Source organism: Dromaius novaehollandiae, chromosome 5, assembly GCF_036370855.1.
Source record: "Dromaius novaehollandiae isolate bDroNov1 chromosome 5, bDroNov1.hap1, whole genome shotgun sequence".
NCBI classification, from domain to species: domain Eukaryota; kingdom Metazoa; phylum Chordata; class Aves; order Casuariiformes; family Dromaiidae; genus Dromaius; species Dromaius novaehollandiae.
Window position 1 is genome coordinate 67976248 of NC_088102.1, and position 19569 is coordinate 67995816.

General features: G+C 41.2%; 1 protein-coding gene across 1 annotated transcript in view; it reads right to left on the bottom strand.

Annotated features, from left to right (window-relative positions):
• Positions 1-5922: 5922 nt before the first annotated feature.
• The window catches only part of MUC2 (mucin 2, oligomeric mucus/gel-forming), a 67041-nt gene continuing 53394 nt past the window's right edge, over positions 5923-19569 (bottom strand). The window contains exons 40-56 of the mRNA XM_064513329.1: positions 17373-17547; positions 16534-16781; positions 15197-15380; positions 14862-15066; positions 14077-14255; positions 13373-13442; positions 12938-13044; positions 12747-12778; positions 12408-12585; positions 11701-11805; positions 11037-11077; positions 10249-10371; positions 9731-9829; positions 8909-9037; positions 8208-8247; positions 7786-7915; positions 5923-6410 (exon numbers count right to left, since the gene is read on the bottom strand). Coding sequence (XP_064369399.1) covers positions 6158-6410; positions 7786-7915; positions 8208-8247; positions 8909-9037; positions 9731-9829; positions 10249-10371; positions 11037-11077; positions 11701-11805; positions 12408-12585; positions 12747-12778; positions 12938-13044; positions 13373-13442; positions 14077-14255; positions 14862-15066; positions 15197-15380; positions 16534-16781; positions 17373-17547 — 2298 coding nt within the window. The 3' untranslated portion in view covers positions 5923-6157. The remainder of the gene's footprint in view (positions 6411-7785; positions 7916-8207; positions 8248-8908; positions 9038-9730; positions 9830-10248; positions 10372-11036; positions 11078-11700; positions 11806-12407; positions 12586-12746; positions 12779-12937; positions 13045-13372; positions 13443-14076; positions 14256-14861; positions 15067-15196; positions 15381-16533; positions 16782-17372; positions 17548-19569) is intronic.

Below are 19569 nucleotides of genomic sequence, written 5' to 3' on the forward strand. Positions count from 1 at the left end.
AGACCATGAAGTATGTCTGCTTCTGCAGTTCCCCATGCCAGTAGGACAGCACTTAGGCTATTGCAGAGTGGACAACTTCCTCTGAGCTTAATAAGGAGTGCATTAAAGGGAAAGACTCCTGTGAAACACAAGCTGGCAGAGAGAGACGAATTTCCCTAGGTACAAATTACAGAAGGCAGAAGCCACATGAGTAGATACCACAGAGTGCAGGGAGCGCTCAGTTAATGTAGTCCAAAGGGACAGGCTATTGGAATTCCACTGCTGTGTCAGGTCTCAGGCACTATGTGCAAAGACACGTTCCTAGATCACATGCCTGTTGCCTTTTGTTACTGCTTGAAAGAGAGCTACATGAAGCGAAGGTGCTCCTTCTCAACCCCAGCACTTGCAAACTTTTCCTCTACTTGATTTCTGCCGAATAGGGTAGTTTTACACACGTTGCTTCCCTTAGTATCCAAAGCTTCTTCCTGACCTTGCTCCCCACATACTTGCTAATCTTTACACAATTTGAAAGTCTTTGATGCTTCTAATTAGCTCAGACTGAGATAATAAACTGCCTTTGTATCATCAGGCAGTAGCTCCTGCTACGTGCAAAGATTAGCATTTGTGTGACTAGCTGAATTAGGGTCTAAGGACTAGTCCCTCTATTTATCCCTCAAAGCAAATGAAAAGATTTTACCTGCCAAATAGACCATGTGGTATATAACCAGGAACAAATCATTCGTATTGAAATGGAATTGCTTATACACTGGAAGATCCATGATTTCCTGGAATTAAGGAAGCTTGTGGAATTTGATGGCAGTAGGGAAAACCCCATTTTTTTGTGAAATATGGAGATAAGGCTAGCCAAAAGCAGAGAAAAAGGCTACATACAGCCTTTCCTAGCTTTAAATCAGTCTGCAACAGAAACACATTCTGGCATGGAAGTTCTTGCACTAAAGCAGCATCAAAACTCCATGATGAATTCTGCTATGTTTGGTGGGTTTTCTTAAAGTTCAAGTCTTAGAATAAGAAAAAATTACAAGTAGTGCTTTTCACTGTTCTAGAGACAAATTTGTGAAAATAATTCAAGCATTTTTATGTTTGACTGTTGAAAAACTGAAAGGTTAAAGAAAGTCCAGTTTGAACCCATTAGGTTTTTTAAAAAGTGAAGCTCATAAAAACATGATTACATCATCTACATCAGTGATTGGCAACATGGCGTATGTAGTCTAGTTGGAAGTTAGTTCGGGAGGTTGCCAGTTAATAGCACAGAAGTTTGTGGCATCCTGAGAAGACTGAATTAATTTAGAAAATTTGGCTTACGCAAAAGGATGTTTACCTTGAAGAATTTGTTCTCCCTTAAAACACCCCCTAAAGCTTTTGCTGGGAGATGAAATATATTTAAATAAGAGTAGCACTGATAAACAATTTCCTATATTTCAGTTTTTCTGGGACCTAAAGTTTGCAAGAATTTTCCTTCCTATGATTTTAGAGCTTCTAAGTCTACTTCTGCCTCCTTTCTTTCACAGTATATGAGTTTGCTTGTGCTACACAAGTTCAAACAGTGTGTAACAAGCACTGTAACTACATGCTTATTTACATATGGCTTTGCCTTTGCTGATGTCCTTTGATTGGGGCTTATGTGCAGTTGGCTGTGCTGAGTTCAGTGAAGCATGGTTTAACAAAGTGCATTCCAATAGTAAACATAGTGAAAATTTTGTCTTCCCTTTCCCCTTCAAAATGATAATATCATAACGTATAGTTACATCATTAAACAAGATAATTACTAGATCACAAATTCCTACCTTTTATTTTTTTGGAGAGGTTTGTTCTTGTTTTGAATGTGGCTTTTTTCCCCCTTCTGAATCCCATTCACCTCACCTCAGATAGCAGCAGTGATTTTTTCTGTGTCGCTGACAAGCCTTTTCCATTCTGCCACTGGTGTTCTTGAAACACTTGTCCAGTAATTCTTGATAAAACAACCACATTCCCTTTATCAGAAAATCTTCTGAGGGTTCCTTTTCAACTTCAGATGAAAATTGTCACTGTATGAACAACATGAAGTTTCCAGTGCATCTCTAGATAAATAGGAAGAAACAGTCTGAGCTTCAAATTACCTTGGAGAAAACTACAATTAGGAATTAAACCCATGTGCTTCCACAGATGAGGTACATGCCACAATTGCCACCCTTCCAGCATGTAACCTGCATTAGGGCAAGCTCACAGTGCATCTCAGAACCCATAACAATAGAGCAATGTCTTTTTTTTTTTTTTTTGGTTGCACTAGAAACCGCAGCAGCAGTGCTCTTACCTTGCATGGCAATGGCAGCCTGTCTGAGCTGCGGCCAACCCACTCAACCTGAGTGGGTTCAGAGTGCCTCAGCTTTCAGCAGTAGTCTCCTATGGCTGGCTGTATGCTGTGAGGAGTTTCCCGTAAGACTGCAGCCGCTTGGGAAGGATTTCTTGAGCTTGGAGGAGCATGCACCTGAGAGAGAGAGACTCAAAATCACAACCTCCTGCAACCTAGGCAGTAATCATGGATCCTAGCTCCAGCCTGTCCTTGGGATATATCAGACTGCTAGTGCCTGCTCTTCCCTCCTTTAGCAAAGGCAGCAATAGGGCTATGATAGTTATTTTTTGCTCACCAGAATGGCCGAGCAGGTTCAAGGACTGCACTGCTCAGGGACATGGTCAAACACCATGCCTGGGGAAATTGCTCACCTCTCACTTAGGGACAGTGCACCAAAGTGAGGCCACACTAAGCAGCTCTTGTACGGCAAGAGCTAGGACCCTAGGCTTTTGGTGCCTTCAAAAGCTGTGTGGGTAGAAGTCCCACCTGCCTCACAAGAAGGCTTCCTTCTTTTTCAGGGCAAAGCCAGAACTGCTAAGTAACTGGAGATGAAAAAACAAAAACACAAACCAAAAGGAAGTCCTTTGTCAAAAATGGAAGTGGGAAGCTGAAGAAAAAGTCTGAGAGGAGAGGAACACTGCTCTTTGGCATGGATCCATGCCAGTGTTTTAGCAACTCTGCCACACGGCTGAGCTCTGCTGGTGCTGTTGCTACTGCTCCTTTCTTGCTAGACCCTAGAGGACAGAGAAATTCCTGGAGGATGGAGAAAATTCTGGAGGACAGAAGGAGTCAAGTCCGTTCCCTTCCAGCATCCTTGTCAGTGACCCTTGCAGTAGGCCCTGCCTGGGAGCGCAAGTGGGGAAAAAGGCAATGGGATCAGAAGATTCCACCACATCCTCTGCGGCCCCTAAATGTCTGGCACTGCCTTGTGAGAGATTTCTTCAATTGCTCCCTTGGGTTTTCCAGGTGAGGCTGAGCTTGTGGCCTGCAGACCCAAGAGCTCCTGCTTGGATTTAAGAATCAAAAAGCTCCATGTGGTCATGCAGGGCAGGTCTCCATTTTCTTTCAAGAGAGTTACGAGAAGGAGGAAGAGTGCTGCTCACTGCCACCACTGCACTCTTTGTAGTGTTACAACTTCTTCAGTTACAACTTCTTTCCTTTCCTAGGACCCCTCCAGATGAGGGAGCCCTAACTCCATCTCCCAGGGCTGCCAGAAAGCACCAACTCAGTTTTCTGAGACAGGACTTCCAGTCACTTGCCTAGCACAGAGGTAATGACTAGCATGAAGCAGCAAAGCTTGTTTTTCTATCACAGCATTACTAGAAAGGCTGTTCTCTGTAGGTAAAGAATGCTTGTAGGAATGTCTAAGTGGATATAATGGACTCCTCCTAAAGACAGAGATTTTTTTTTTATGTAGGGGTATAAAACTTGGAGAGAAGGAATCTCTTGACTGAGCAACTGCGCTTTCAGATTCGGAGGAAAGGCTCTCTCCCAGCAATTGTTTCCCTTTTTCTTGGGCATATCTTACAGAAATTTCTCTTTGAAAGGCTCTTTGTGGATTTCTCTGCTGGGCATAAAGTTTAATCTGCTCAATTTTGTCATCTAGTTCCAGTGGAAATACAGGTGTGAATTGAACTGCAAACTTCTGAGGTGACCAAGAGTGCAGAAAGGGGTGGAGATTTGACATGTACAGCTTGACCTGGAACTGCCAAGCACCTGTAACTAAGAATTCTCTGACAGTACCCACTTGGGAACTCGATTATGGGCAGCACTGACCCAATAGCAAAACTGAAGGGGTTGCTATAATCCGGAGCACTGCAAGCAACATCATGCTGTGCATGCATGTAAACCCATCAGGACTGTTTTTCCCAATGCTTACTAAGAGCATACAAGCATCTGTGGGGAAACAGCATCACTCATTCTTCTTGGCGGTAAACTCTTGGCAATGTATAACCTCCCCTCTGTACACAGCCTGCTTTTTGTCTCTGAAGTAACTTTACATTCTTAGCCACAGACTGCCCTACAGTGGCAAAGCCAAAATCTGCAGTTCTACTGACTTTTACAGCAGATCATTTAAATTCCTTATTTAGAGTTAGTTTGCCCTTCACTAGAAGGACAGAAAGAGCCAATACAGATGATAAAACAGGAGCAAAGAACGAAACAAGGGAGATTTTGGTTTTCAGTATAAGTATAGTGCACACTGCAAAAATGATGATCTCAAAAAACAGCTAAACTGACAGATTTTGAGCCAAGTGGTCTTTACACACCACTTAAGGAAAAGTAGACTGTAGTGTCAGTACACAAATTGTTAGACAACAAAGAATCCACGCATGAGAGTGACTTCTAAATGCCTCAAGAGAAAAGCTTCAGTCACATCTCACAGATGAACTAGAGATACAAATCTTTGAAACCCAGACTGAAGCAGAAAACAGGTTTCAGCAGTTCTGGAGCTTGCTTTTTAAAGTGACAAAACTTCCTTCTTCTTGGATCACCTACTTCTCCCCCTCCACAGACATTAGCTCTCCAACGACAGTATTCTGAAGATGAAACACTTCTTGTATTTAATTTTCTGTCCTTCCTACTGATGTCTGCCTTCTAAGCTGCAGCACACTTGGCAGGGCAAACAGTAGCACAGAATGGATGATACATAAGGAAAGGAGGGAGAAAACAGCATAAAGAGCTCTTTTTTCACATGAAAAAATGTCCTGAATTCACAGCATCTCTCCTATGCCACAGATTCTACCACTTTATTTAGCAAAGATGCTTGCATTTAGGTTGACTGTGGCTCAAACAGGTTTAAGTTCTCAGAAAGGTAAGACACAATTAGTTTCATTAACAGAGACAAAAATAATGCTAAATGCAATTTTCACATACAGAAGGTGTGGACTACTCTCACTGTACTTCAGATGTCTTCAAGATAGATGTCCATCTCTGAGCTAATCTCCTTCAGCTCCCTTTGCGGTCAGGTCAGATAAATAGGCACTTTAGAATGCCAGGCAGCTAATCTCCTTTGTGTATCTCCTTTAGTATGAGATCAATGAATGCCCCAAATGGCTATTTCTTTCCATTTGCTGTAGAGAAGCCTAGGATGACTAGCTCAGAGATGGACATCTGTTTTGCAAAGGTATGAATTTGGAGTCCTCCTCCTATTTTACTAACTATGCATCCCTCAAAGTTCAAACACTGTGAATGAACCTCATACTCTCACAGCAGAGGAACTATCTTCTCAGTGAAAAATGTGTAACTGTGATGAAAAAAAGCAGCCCTCGAGACAGTACTAAAACACACACAACCTTGCTAAAAAATGATGTGGTGCTGAACTACAGCAAAAGTTTCTTAAAGTCACTTGTATCACATCACGATACTTTATCTATCTTCTGTTTGTCCAGCAGACAGCACCAAGTACTGCCCCACCTTACATGTTGGGTCCTCCAGACAAGACCTTCACGTATTTTACGTTTTAAGGAGCCATAGATGGATATTCAAGAGATTTAGGAAGTATGTCAGTTGACTTCCTGTAGCTTGAAAAACTTTCCTTCTCTTTTAAAACTGAAGGTCATCAAAACAGCACATGAATAAGCATAAAACCCAAATTTTTGAAATGTGCTTTTAATCATTCAGAGCAAATAAGCTGATTACAAATGGACCCAAAAGACTATACACTTGGAAGAAAGTTCCCCCTACTTTTGCACACAAATAAATTAGAGCATTGTTAAAAATAATCAGAAAACACATAGGATACAGTAACTGGGAAAAGCAAAGTTCTGAACTAATCAAGGAAGATGAGAATGGTGCATAGTCTCTTAAGTGCTGTTAGTTTTTTCCCCTTCAGTTTGATGTTAAGCTGATAGCCCTCTTGATACGGTTCAGAGCGCTCTCGTCATTTTCTTCTGTGCTTGTGGATTCTTCAGACTTTGAGATGTCACATACAGTGTCTTGACAACTGCAGCTTTCCACATACACATACTTATGTGTTGTTGAGTTCCCAGTGGGGCATTTCAGTTCCACTTCCCTCACACTAGTCTCTGCTTCCCTGCAGCACGAACAGCTGTGCTCTATAGAATTGGCCTCCGCAGAGTATCTGTTAACCAGGAAAAAAGGTAACATTACTCTCTGATAGAAGTCAGTATACACTGGAGAGGGAGAAATTAGGTACAGAGCTCCTCTGAGGAGTTTGGAATAATATGTAGAAGAGTCACTGCTGGGACTAACGAGTAGTGATGAGCTCATTTGACAGAGCATTGGTTTAATGCCACATGCTTTTAAAATCCATTGCATTGGCTGGGATATTCTGGTAAGACAGTTATTATTTAAGTCCAACTGAAAAAAAACCCAGTGAGTTCTACGTGCTCAGCTTCCTTAGATTCCTTTCATAATCCCAGCACAGATGGATGTTAAATATACCAGATCAAACACTTAAGGGCAGACACAGCCATGACTGAAGGAGAAAGTTGCATACACGTGGCTACAATTGCATCATATGAATCACAGGGTATTCCAAACCAGGCAGTATTACACAAAGGGGAAGCAACAGCTCCTATTGTTCATAACTTACAGCAAAGTACCTTTTGCAGCCTTGTGATCATCAGGTTCCCAAGCACCATTCCTAACCTGTAGAATCTGTTAATGTCAGCCTGTAAACTGTGTCGAGAGGCATATTTCTCTTATATTTTGTGTGCAGAGGCAACTACAATAGGACATCGTCTGAGACCATGAGGTATTGCAAAATACTAATTAACCCTCTGGCTAATCAGGATTCAATCTGAGACTAACGATCAGTTTTCTGATATATTTTCTGTGATAGATAGCAAATGACGATCTCTTTTGGGAGTTAGAGTTATTGACTGTGGTCTTTCAGTGGGTTTTAATAGCTCTATACCAGGTATTCTACCAATCACTTTCTTATAGCCACTTTCTTTAAGATTCTCTCATTTCAGAGAGAAACATACAACGGAACTTCTCTATTAACACCACCCTGAAGGAAGCTGTTTTCTCACTTCTTTACTGTACAGAAGTTATGCACGTTTGAATCTTCCTTCAAAAGATGTATGTGTATTTCATTTTATATGCTAATCCTTGAGAAGCAGCTTTTCAGCTAATGAGCATCATGTTTGGCTGTGCTCAGGGCTCTTTCCTATTACAGGAAATATTCCTTGTTCTGCTGAGATGATTTGTATCCAAGATGATGTGACACAAATGACAAACAAACCAGCTCTCAGTGGTAAAAACACATCATCATAGCTGTCTGAATTCCAAGAAAATCTAATACTCTTTTCTTTGTGCTAAGATGAATCAACTGTTCAGTCACAGATTTCATGATTTTGTGCCCATGATTTTGAGAGCTGATAGTTCTAGGTCTTCTACCATTCTGTAGTCTATATACTTTTTGTTCTTTTTGTATAAACAAACTCAATGCCCGCAGAATTCAAATCTCACTGTCTGATCAGTTTACTTACAGAGAGGAGGTTCCACATGTTCCTTCACATTCAGTCAAGTTAACTCTTGTCACAGAATAGCAGCCCTGATAGACAATAAAGTCTTGTCTTTGACGGACAGAGCATGGTGTCGGGCTATCCAGAGGTGCACCTGTAGGGAAAGATGATCATAAAATACCTTCAGTGAAATAGCTCCAAAAGCTCCTTGCTGTTCAGCACACTCAAGGTTTCACCAGTTCACTGAAGAACTGTCTCAAGTGTTCTTTCTGCTTCAGTTTAAACTTTTCTGGAGAGATCAGACACTGAATCCTTGGAACAAATACAAATATACAAGTACCTATTTAAATACAAGCCTATCAGACTCTATACAGGAAAATGGGTTGATTTAAGATGAAAATTCCTTCTCTGCATTGTTGTTGGTTCATGTTCACTGACATACTTACATGTTTTACAGCAACCGTTAGGTAGGAATGTAACAGTTCCCTGAAAAAAACAAAGAAACAGGAAAAGGAACATTATTATTTCCCTATAATAATGAACTTTCCAGGCCAGTAACTGAGGAGAGCAGCTCCTCAATGGCTGGAAATGATGAGATAGAACTGTAGAGCTGATCTGAATAAACAAACCTAAGAATCTCTTCCAGATTCGAAATCTGTCAATTTCCATAGGAATATGGAGACACAGACATTGCTTTGAAGGAAGTGTACAGTTATCAGCATGCAATTTCTACTTAGAAACAATTCCGAAAGAGTTTTTTCAGACACTTTTATATTTGAATGGGAAGTATGCACAGTACAGCTAGCAGCCTACTGACCGGACAGCTTGTTTTTCCATGACATTCAAGAAAACATGGTTCTTGTTCAGACACGGCCCCACACAAAGCAACCTGTGAGGACCTTATATCTCAGCGTTGACCAGTTTTTAGGCTACCCAGAGACAGTTACCAGTAATAAGCCTTAAACACCCACACAGGTATTTTATACACACCATAGGTCTGTGCGTGGATGCAAAAACCCCTGCTCTTGGGACAGAGAAACTTCAGAGAAAAATCACCAAAGTTTAATGTTACTTTGTTGCTAGTTAGGTGGCTGAACTAAACTGAACTAATTTATGCACTGAGGGTGAGTTTTCCATATTTACTCACAGGTTTGCAGCTCTCCTCATTGAATGCTGGGCAGGTAATCTCAGATGTGGAGGAGATAAGATGATTCTGAATATTTACACAACTATAAATGGTGCAGTTGTTGTAAGGATCATTTTCAAACTCTCCAGGCTGCAAGGGAAATACAAAATATAATAAAGAAAGCTGAAGGGTGCTCAAGCTGAAATTTTCCTGTCCTCTAACAATGACTTTTGTCTTGTCTCCCAGTTGATTATTTTGGGGTTAACAGCCCTTTGGCTACAGCTTATTGCATGTATTGCAGATTGCCACAACTGCAGAGGATCTTTAGAGTTTTGCATGGGATTTCCCTTGGAAAAGAAAAATCCCTCTAAAGCAGGTAGAGTACATTAGTTATGAACAATCTCCCTTGTGCCATTGGATTTTGCCTAGGAAAAGCTAAAATTCCATATGGTGATTAAGAATAATTCTAAAAACTTTCACTCTACAGAGACAATAAAACTGCTCCATATGCAGCTTTTCTAGCATTTTTCAGCATGCAGAAATCAAGTAATATAAAAAGCACAAACTTCTAGACACTACAGGAAAAAGCCTTCCTATGGTACTTCTGACTTGTCATTTCAAGAAGAGCTTTCCAGAAAATCTAATTTCCTGAGTTCATCTTTCATGCCAGAAAACTGTAGGTAGGCTTTGCTTAAGGTGGGCCTCTGACCTTTCAGATGAAAACGTAGTAACTGAGCCTGATCTCTGCCATTAGTAATTCTTTACCAAATCTCTCCACACTTTCATAATGACAAAGGGAATGCTACGTCTTACATCTCTACCAAATTTGTAAGAGATACTTACACTCAAGACGAGGACAGAACTTTCTGCGGTATATATAACACACTTAGTCTGCACACATTTTCCACAACATTCACCTTCCACTGGTTGACGTTCATATCCCTAGACATTAAAATTAAAGCACTATGATAAGTGCATTTTTGAGAAATAAATGAAAACATAATAATCCATGAATTGATTACACTTTGAAGTATGCTCTAGATTTGTGCCTTTCTGTGCTGGAAGATCACCAACACCACAGAAAACAAGTAATAGAAGCAGGCTATAAATGGAATCAATTAAGACACAATAATAAATATGCCTAATAGTTAAATATCACTTTATCAAGTGTTCCACAGAAATTCTCCAGGAAACCCTCCCAATGTGAACAGAGTATTGTTAGCTACATTATCAAGCTGCACAGAACAGATTGCTCAAGGACAGTCCATGTCCATGCAGGCACTGGACTCTGGATTTCTAACTCTACTTTCCATGTATATGCACTTTTGATTTTTTTTGTTTTTTTGAAGTTTGTCACTTACTGGTTCACAGTATGTGTCACAAGGAACATATTCACACGAGATGACATTCAGTTGAGTGGTGACGTTAACTTCATTAGTGCAGAAACAATTCTGACACTTATCAACAAAGACTGAGGAATTAGGCTACAAATTTTAAGAAACAAAGATTCATATATTAATGAGATATGATACATGTGACAGACATTTCTTAATTCCCAAAACACCTCTAAACCAAACAACTGAAAAGGAATCCATCACGAACACTTTGGGATAGCTATTTGACTAGCCATTTGTGCACACAACATGTTTAATATTGAATTTAATTTAACACACGTCTTTACTGAAGTTCTACGTAGCAAAAATAAATTCAGATTATTGGAAGGACAGGTGTCATACAAATATCTGCAATAAAACAATCACTGAAACCAGGGAAATTTATCAGGATTTTCAGTCTCTTTAGAACAGCCCTTCTTTACAAATCTTTTCACTTTTGAAAGCAGTCTTAAAATTGCAACGAAATGCTGACACTAATTGTGAATTGATTTTGTTAGATGTATACATACTTCATTCTAAAACCAAATCCATCTCTGGTATGGACATTTAGAAACAACAGGTCAGTCTCTTTCATACACAGCAACCTTTTTTGAAAAGATTTAGACTTTGTGAAATTGATAAATCCCTGACAGGAATTGGAAATTTTCTTAAATATGGAATATAATAGATGGAAACTTCTTCATAGCACTTGTGTTAAAGGATGCTACCTAGTCTCAAAAGCATTTTTACTGAAAACTGTTGAAACAGGAACTTACCAAGAACTCGGCATTCTGATGTACGCAAACCCTCTTGGAAACTGTTAAAAAGGGAGCATTAGGTGGTTACAAAGGCCAAAAAAAAAAAAAAAAAAAAAAAAAAAAGGATACTGTCTGTCTTCACCCCACTCCAGTCACACCACAATGTGTACGTTCAAATATATTGGTTATTTCCCATTTCCAATAATTGATATGATGTATATAAGATATAAGCAGAATTACTGCACATGCAAAAAGGGAGGAAGGTTTGGCCTGATATACATATTAAAGTTCATAGCCAAGAATGTCCACTTAACAGGTACAAGCAGTTCCCTGTGTCCATTACACAAATAACATCGACTTTGTACAGCTATCTTCTCCTCGGCATACTTACAGGGATATTTTGCTAGGTTAACCTGAGACCACAATCTCAGTTTATTCTGTAACTGTTCTTGCATATACTTAAAACTAGGAAAATTGATCTTGAGCCACATGAGCCATATCTGATTCTTTCTGCACCACCCTCTTCAGCTACAGTGCCAGGTATGTTCATAGTAACCATCTAGAATCTGACTGCATTTGTTACTTCTTTCAAGAGGGTATTGCACACAGTCTCCCTAACCCTTGATGCTAAGATACGTAAAATACAATGCTAATTGTTGTAATATATTTCCAAAGGACTTACCACACTGGTACACAGGACAGCATTGATCACTGGGAATATCAGAATAAACTTCAAATCCCAGCTCACACTTGGGGGGTTTAGTTGTGCACAAGCTTGTATTGCATTCTGAAAAGAGGAATAACCCAGACAGCACATTATATCATAGCTACAGAAAAATAATCACCTATCAGGGTCCCACCAGAACATTTAGTTTAGACTTTCCATTGCTACAGAATGTTCCAGATTCTCCCCACAGAAAAAAACTGCAGATAGAGGGCACATTTTTTCCTAGTGAATCCAGGCAGTAGATGGAGGACTGCACTAATTTACAAAACTTATTCTAGTATGTAATTACCAAGTGTTAGAAAAGTATCACAATTCTTTGCAGAGAAGCAGTGGACAACTGTTACAGGACTCTGTGTCTCCGAGATTATAGGCAACTGCTGCAAAATGAGAACCCTACAGCTACACAGAAATTTATAATCCATCTGCATGCTACTTCAATAAAATGTGACCCTGAACTCAAGAACTGTAGATTCAGTTATGTTAAGCCATTACAACATTAAAAGGAACTTCCCCTAACATTGGACAAACTGATTTAAAAAGCATGAGCAAAAACATTATTTTGTGACTGTCTGCTGCAGGTCTGTGGTGCTAAACTAGTTCAGTTCTCTTTTCTTTACTATTCCTAAAGGGTAGTGAAATGCTATAAACAAGTATAAACTCACTGCAGGTGATAATGGGGCAGCAGGCATCTTCAGAATTGACTTCAGTGACATTATAGAAGCCTTCTCCACCACAATTGATCTTATTTTGTTCGGCACATGTGTGAGCCTCACACACAATGCCATTTCCACCTTCCAGGCAAGTACAGTCCTGACAGTCTACTGTAAACTCTTCCCCATACTGTCATCAAAGAAAATAAAGACAGTGATTGCATGGTTAGCAATTAAGATGAACACAAGTAAAAACAGGACTGAAAAGTTGGGAGATAACAAAATAAGACTGCTCCAGTGAAGACTACTCTCTTTGTCCCCCCCCAAATACAAAAGCAAATAGCAGTATACCTCTCTTGGTATATTATCCAATCCAACACAACCTGTGAAAAAAATCAAAATAAATTTCCATTACACTCATGTAACAGTAGACATCTCTATGTGGTATGATTAAGGCATACAGTCAGATCTATGCTGTATGCATGAGAAGGCAACAATACAGAAGAAACAAACATGCATTCAAGTGCAGTAGTAGAACTCACCACAAGTTTTTACACAAACATCCACACCAGAGTCATACAGCACTGTTCCATTAGGACAGAAACAGCCTTCCACTTCTTCAGTTTCGGTTTGGCTTTGCTGCTCTGCACTGTGTGAGACACAATGTTCAGAGGAACACTGTTACTGTCACAGGCACACAGGGAAAGATTAAGCAAAATACACTTTAACAGAAAATACAGGGGCAAATGATCTGCAAATCTGTGATTTAGGGATTTGTCAGTGTGCTTGTTTCGGTAAACAGCCGAACACCATAAAAAGTACAGGCACACAGATTTAGGATCAAGAGAACAGTGGTAATAACTTTTCATAGTCAATTCAAAAGACAACAGCAGGTTGATTGACTCCCCCTGTTCACCTATAAATTAGATATGACTTAACAGTTGTATGAGATGTAACTAGCAAAGGAACTGTTTTACCTTGATTTGCAGGTTATCTCTTTAATAGGACCACATGCTCTATATTCCTTGTGTGCAGGGCACTTATAAGCTGAATGGGAGAATAAAAAAAGAGGAAGAGCTCAGTAGGAATATCATATAAAAGCCTCACAACCTTATGTCAAGAAATTAAACACTAACTGCTCATTTTCCTATATATCTTTGACAATCTTGATCCAAGCATGAGAAGCAAACAAATTAAACAGTTCTCAGACTCATGTCTCTGAGTGAGATTACTGTATGCAACCTAGGCACAGAAATATGGCACCAGAAAGATTAAGCACAGCATTGTACAGCTTGATTACAACTTTTTTTGTAGCTTGGAATTCTTTTGTACAAGTTCTCAAAGGGGAATGTATTCCTACCCTTCATCCCCTTCTTAATACACTTGGAAATTAACAGATGGCATTAAATACAAGAATGATCCACTGATGTCTGCAAAATACACAACTGCCTGCATAAAAAAGAAAGTGTCTATTGATAAAGATGTTTCTGACATGGTCAATGGAGGTATACTTCTGCAGGTTCATTTATCACTGCTATTGTAAAAAATGTTACGTGTAAAATTACTAGGGGGAGGTGTCTTTGTTGCTTACAAGGCAATATTGACTTACAGTCAGGACAATTGCTGAAATAGTTTCATACAAGATTCCCTACTAGTTCAAGATAAATGGCAAAATACTTACAGCAAACACCACTGGTATGAGTTCTCCAGTCAATGCAGATGCCTTGATCAGCACAGGTGGCAGCATAGACCTGCAAACTTGAGCATTCCAGGTCTAACTGGGGAAGTGTGCAACTGTCAAAAACGCAGGCCGTGTAGTACTTCTCCGGATCAACGGATTTATGGCACTTCTCGAACACGCTAGAAATATGTATCATCATTAGCTATTGAATAATTGATGAATTCTTCATTGTGCTTAACATGTTATAATGTGGCAGAAGTGATACTTAGGGAGATGTGAACAAGAACTATAACTGAGAGGTTTTTTCGAACAACACTTGACAAGATTGTAATCTTCCAACATATTTTAAAGTATTCTCTCCTTATCTCCAAAATACTCTGGCACTATTACTTTCTGTCCAGGAGCTAGATGAGTATTACCAAGTGTAGCCATGCACTACATTGCAAAAAAGAGTTCAATTTTTTTTTTTTTTAATCTGACACCAGGTTCTAAAAATGAAAATCTCCGTCTTCAGTGGATCTCTGCTGCTGAGTGAGCACAGTAAAAGGCAAGAGAGCATAGAAGAATGTGAGAACATCAAGGAAGGCTGATGTGGCAGCCACGGAGCTGGAAGCAAACTAAATCATTAAAGAGAAAGACATCTAGAAACAACAAAAGAGGTGGAAGCAGCCCCCAGAGCTACAAGAGATGGAAGAATAGTTAGGAATACTTTTATGGAGAAATGAACCTCAAAATTTCCACTAAACTTGAACATCAAGGCTTATAAAAACTGAAGAAATAGCTACCTTCCTAAAAGAAGCTGGCAGATAGAAGATTCTTTGCAGGGCTGGCCTATGGTTGTGCTGGGCCTCTTTGCAGGAATTATGCCTGTAGAGCACTGTGGTTTAGAGGGATCAACAACTTGCCAATGATCTGCCATGGTTTCACAGTCTTCTGCAATGTTTCCATTTGGTAACATGCAGTCATCTGCTGTGTTATTATTGCAAGTACCTAAAATTGGTAAGAGGATAAAAAACACACTCACAGATTTGTTCTCAAATTCCATTAATCTCTGTGGCAAGGTTGTAATTTATCCGTTTGCCATTTTCAAAAAGTACGAGATTATTATAATAAGCCTTACCACACTGTCCTTGAGTGTTGTTGCCAAATAGGCTGTAGGGCATTCTGATAGAAAAGGTCAAGCCATTGTAGGTTACATTCATCTTAAGTTCAGGAATTTCCACCACACGATTTATGCCTGACTCATAGACACGCAAACCAAATTTTTTGTAAGGCAAAGCCACTGCCTGTTTGTTTACTGTCACCTAATATATAAAAGAAAACAGAAGAGAGACATATATTTAGCTTGATTTTAGAAAATAAATCAATTGTTCATTACTTTACATTGGAGATAGAATAATAGAATGTAAAGGCAAATAATGTGTTTTTCATTCACAAGTATCCCTGTGTTTCCTTTTATGTTACTGCAAAGTCAAACTTCTCAGAGCCAAAGAAAAGGCCCACCAGCCACTGATAAACAAGGTTTTCAGAGTTTAAACCAGCTAAAGGCTAACAGTCCACAGATTTATTAGAGTGACTATGGCATTGAAGATGTCCTGTAAAAATGCAATATAAAATTCTCTTGAATTTCTAGTGCACAAACTTCTAACTTTCTTGGAATCACCAAAAAAATCTAAAGAAAGAGAATGTGTCTGTAAGAAAATTAAATGAAAAAAGTAAGCCAAAATATATATTGTTTAAATACGACAGCTGTGATAAACCTATGGAACTAATACTAATACTTTTATTCAGCAAAGATAGATTTCCTTGCCTTGGAGAAAAAAAAGAGGCTTACATATTGAAATCTTTCAACAATTTACTGCAACCTCACTTATAATAATCCCAAACAGTAATGCTCATGACAAAAAAAGCCAAACACAAAAGTGTAAAAACAAACACTTCTCAGCCATTTTTGAAGCCCCAATGTCCAGGCCATCATGTTTATCAATAAAATAAACCCCGCTTTTAAAAAAATTTAAAAGGGAGACACCATTCAAAAGCAGTAAGGATATTTTTAAAAAATGCTTAAGCTCAGTACTTTTATTGCTATGTCCAGTTTATGTTGTGTCCTCCCATTCAATATTCATTGCTTTCCTTTGTTACCTTAATATTAATTATACACAAATTTATTTTATACAATTAACTGATATCAATACTGTCATGTTCACATATTTAGGAGAGACAAGGCACTGCAAATATCTGAGATTAAAGAGGGCAGGAATTGTAGAAATTTTTTCCAGTATTCAGGGAGTCAAAAAAGCAGTCCTCCAAATCAGTCCTATTTTCTAATCCAATCTGGTATTGAAGCCAAAACATAGATTATTTTTTACAGCTTTTCCTAATGTTCTGAATGTAATTATCAGGTTCATGCTGTATTAATATTCCAATCAACATATAAAAGGCAACATTCTCCAATACCTCTACTTTTAGAGAATTTGGTTGGACTGTTGCTATGCGCACTTCCTGAGTCTCATGTCTCACAATGAGCGTTCGTGGACAGGAGACTGGATCGTGTGCCTCACAATGGTAGTTATCAATGTAGACGCCAAAGTTGTCAACTGATTTATTAATCTCTTCCACAAGGACGTATGTACAGTTCCCTTGATAGCTGTAGTACTGTCCATCAAAAGTCACATAATGAGGGTCTCCCCAGCCTGTGCAGTAACCTACAAAGAGATTCAGTTAGGTTAGTTTTTTATGACAACATACAGAATCAGATCAGACTATAAACATAATCTGTAGGTGTGGGGTTCATCTCATCTTACACTAAAAATTTAAATTTAAAGTTTAGATATCAATTTGGGAGCTATATGCCTAGAACTCATCTATAAGAGATGAAGAAAAAGAGGCACTTCTAGGGCACCGTACATCCAACTTATTTCTGATACATAATTGAGAATAAGATGAACTGTGTCCTAGAAGTACACTAACAGAAAGTCTAAGCAAGTAGCTCATATGTAGGCTTCTAGCCTATAGATATCTGCATCTGGACATATGAATCCTGCCTTGGGAGACTAACTTATGCTGGCAAGACAGCAGCTACATAGAAACAATGGCTACCAAATTAAATAAAAGCCCAGGTTAGCTAAAAAGAAAAAATCAATGTAGCACTCTAAATAGCTCAACACTGGAAGTCTGGGGGTCACATTTCTCATGCAATCCTGAGGTCTTGCACAATCCTTGTCCCATAACAAATATTGTTCCTGTCACTAATAATGGTCCTACAAGAGAAAGTGTTCCACAAAATATATACTTACAATCACACTCCCAATGCCAACAGCATCCATCCTCATCAATAACTCGCACAGGAGCAAGCCCATTGGTACAACTGGGTTTAGGAGGTGGATTACAGATTACTGGAATAACCTCAATTTTGTTGTCTTCTATACATACTGCCTTCGTGCAGTTACAAATCCACCATGAGTCACCTGACTGTATTTGGAGAGAGAGAGAGAGTGTGAGAGGCAATGTGAGAGGAAGGAGAGAGAGAGGGGGGGGAGGGGGGAGAGAGAGAGAGGAGGGGGGGAGAGAGAGAGAGGAGGGGGGGAGAGAGAGAGAGGAGGGGGGAGAGAGAGAGAGGAGGGGGGGAGAGAGAGAGAGGAGGGGGGGAGAGAGAGAGAGGAGGGGGGGAGAGAGAGAGAGGAGGGGGGGAGAGAGAGAGAGGAGGGGGGGAGAGAGAGAGAGGAGGGGGGGAGAGAGAGAGAGGAGGGGGGGAGAGAGAGAGAGGAGGGGGGGAGAGAGAGAGAGGAGGGGGGGAGAGAGAGAGAGGAGGGGGGGAGAGAGAGAGAGGAGGGGGGGAGAGAGAGAGAGGAGGGGGGGAGAGAGAGAGAGGAGGGGGGGAGAGAGAGAGAGGAGGGGGGGAGAGAGAGAGAGGAGGGGGGGAGAGAGAGAGAGGAGGGGGGGAGAGAGAGAGAGGAGGGGGGGAGAGAGAGAGAGGAGGGGGGGAGAGAGAGAGAGGAGGGGGGGAGAGAGAGAGAGGAGGGGGGAGAGAGAGAGAGGAGGGGGGGAGAGAGAGAGAGGAGGGGGGGAGAGAGAGAGGAGGGGGGGAGAGAGAGAGAGGAGGGGGGAGAGAGAGAGAGGAGGGGGGGAGAGAGAGAGGAGGGGGGGAGAGAGAGAGAGGAGGGGGGAGAGAGAGAGAGGAGGGGGGAGAGAGAGAGAGGAGGGGGGAGAGAGAGAGAGGAGGGGGGAGAGAGAGAGAGGAGGGGGGAGAGAGAGAGAGGAGGGGGGAGAGAGAGAGAGGAGGGGGGAGAGAGAGAGAGGAGGGGGGAGAGAGAGAGAGGAGGGGGGAGAGAGAGAGAGGAGGGGGGAGAGAGAGAGAGGAGGGGGGGAGAGAGAGAGAGGAGGGGGGGAGAGAGAGAGAGGAGGGGGGGAGAGAGAGAGAGGAGGGGGGGAGAGAGAGAGAGGAGGGGGGGAGAGAGAGAGAGGAGGGGGGGAGAGAGAGAGAGGAGGGGGGGAGAGAGAGAGAGAGGGGGGGGAGAGAGAGAGAGAGGGGGGGAGAGAGAGAGAGAGGGGGGGAGAGAGAGAGAGAGGGGGGGAGAGAGAGAGAGGAGGGGGGAGAGAGAGAGAGGAGGGGGGGAGAGAGAGAGAGGAGGGGGGGAGAGAGAGAGAGGAGGGGGGGAGAGAGAGAGAGGAGGGGGGGAGAGAGAGAGAGGAGGGGGGGAGAGAGAGAGAGGAGGGGGGAGAGAGAGAGAGGAGGGGGGGAGAGAGAGAGAGGAGGGGGGGAGAGAGAGAGAGGAGGGGGGGAGAGAGAGAGGAGGGGGGGGAGAGAGAGAGAGGAGGGGGGGAGAGAGAGAGAGGAGGGGGGAGAGAGAGAGAGGAGGGGGGGAGAGAGAGAGAGGAGGGGGGGAGAGAGAGAGAGGAGGGGGGGAGAGAGAGAGAGGAGGGGGGGAGAGAGAGAGAGGAGGGGGGGAGAGAGAGAGAGGAGGGGGGGAGAGACGAGGGAGAGAGAGAAGAAAAAAAAAGAAGAGTCTCGTGAAATAGCCTGACTGGTAACAGTTACGCTTGAATACCTTTTGTAGAGTTACAAAACAAAATACATTTACTGTTGGTTTTCTTCCCAGCAGAAGTCTGAAAATGGGAATGAAGTGCAGCACTCAGCCCCATCACCAAAGCCTGTAAAATGAGCTAGCTCTATTGATAGGTGCTATGTGAAGGGCAGCAATTGCAAAAGTCATGCCAGTAATCAGAAAAGGTAACTGTCTTTTTTAGCTCAGCTGTCTAAATGTTAGATGTCTAATCTAATCTCATGATCTAGACGCCCTCTGTCACCTGCCCTGGATGTCTAAAACAGATTAAACACAGCTAAAGCTACAGATAACACCAACTAATTGGAAGGCAAAGTCTAAGGTGATTATAGGTATGTATTGCGATGGTATACAGCTTTTCAAATGTCCATCAGTTTTCAGCCACAATTTATTTTTATCTCTGAAGCTCTATTGAATATTGCAAATATTT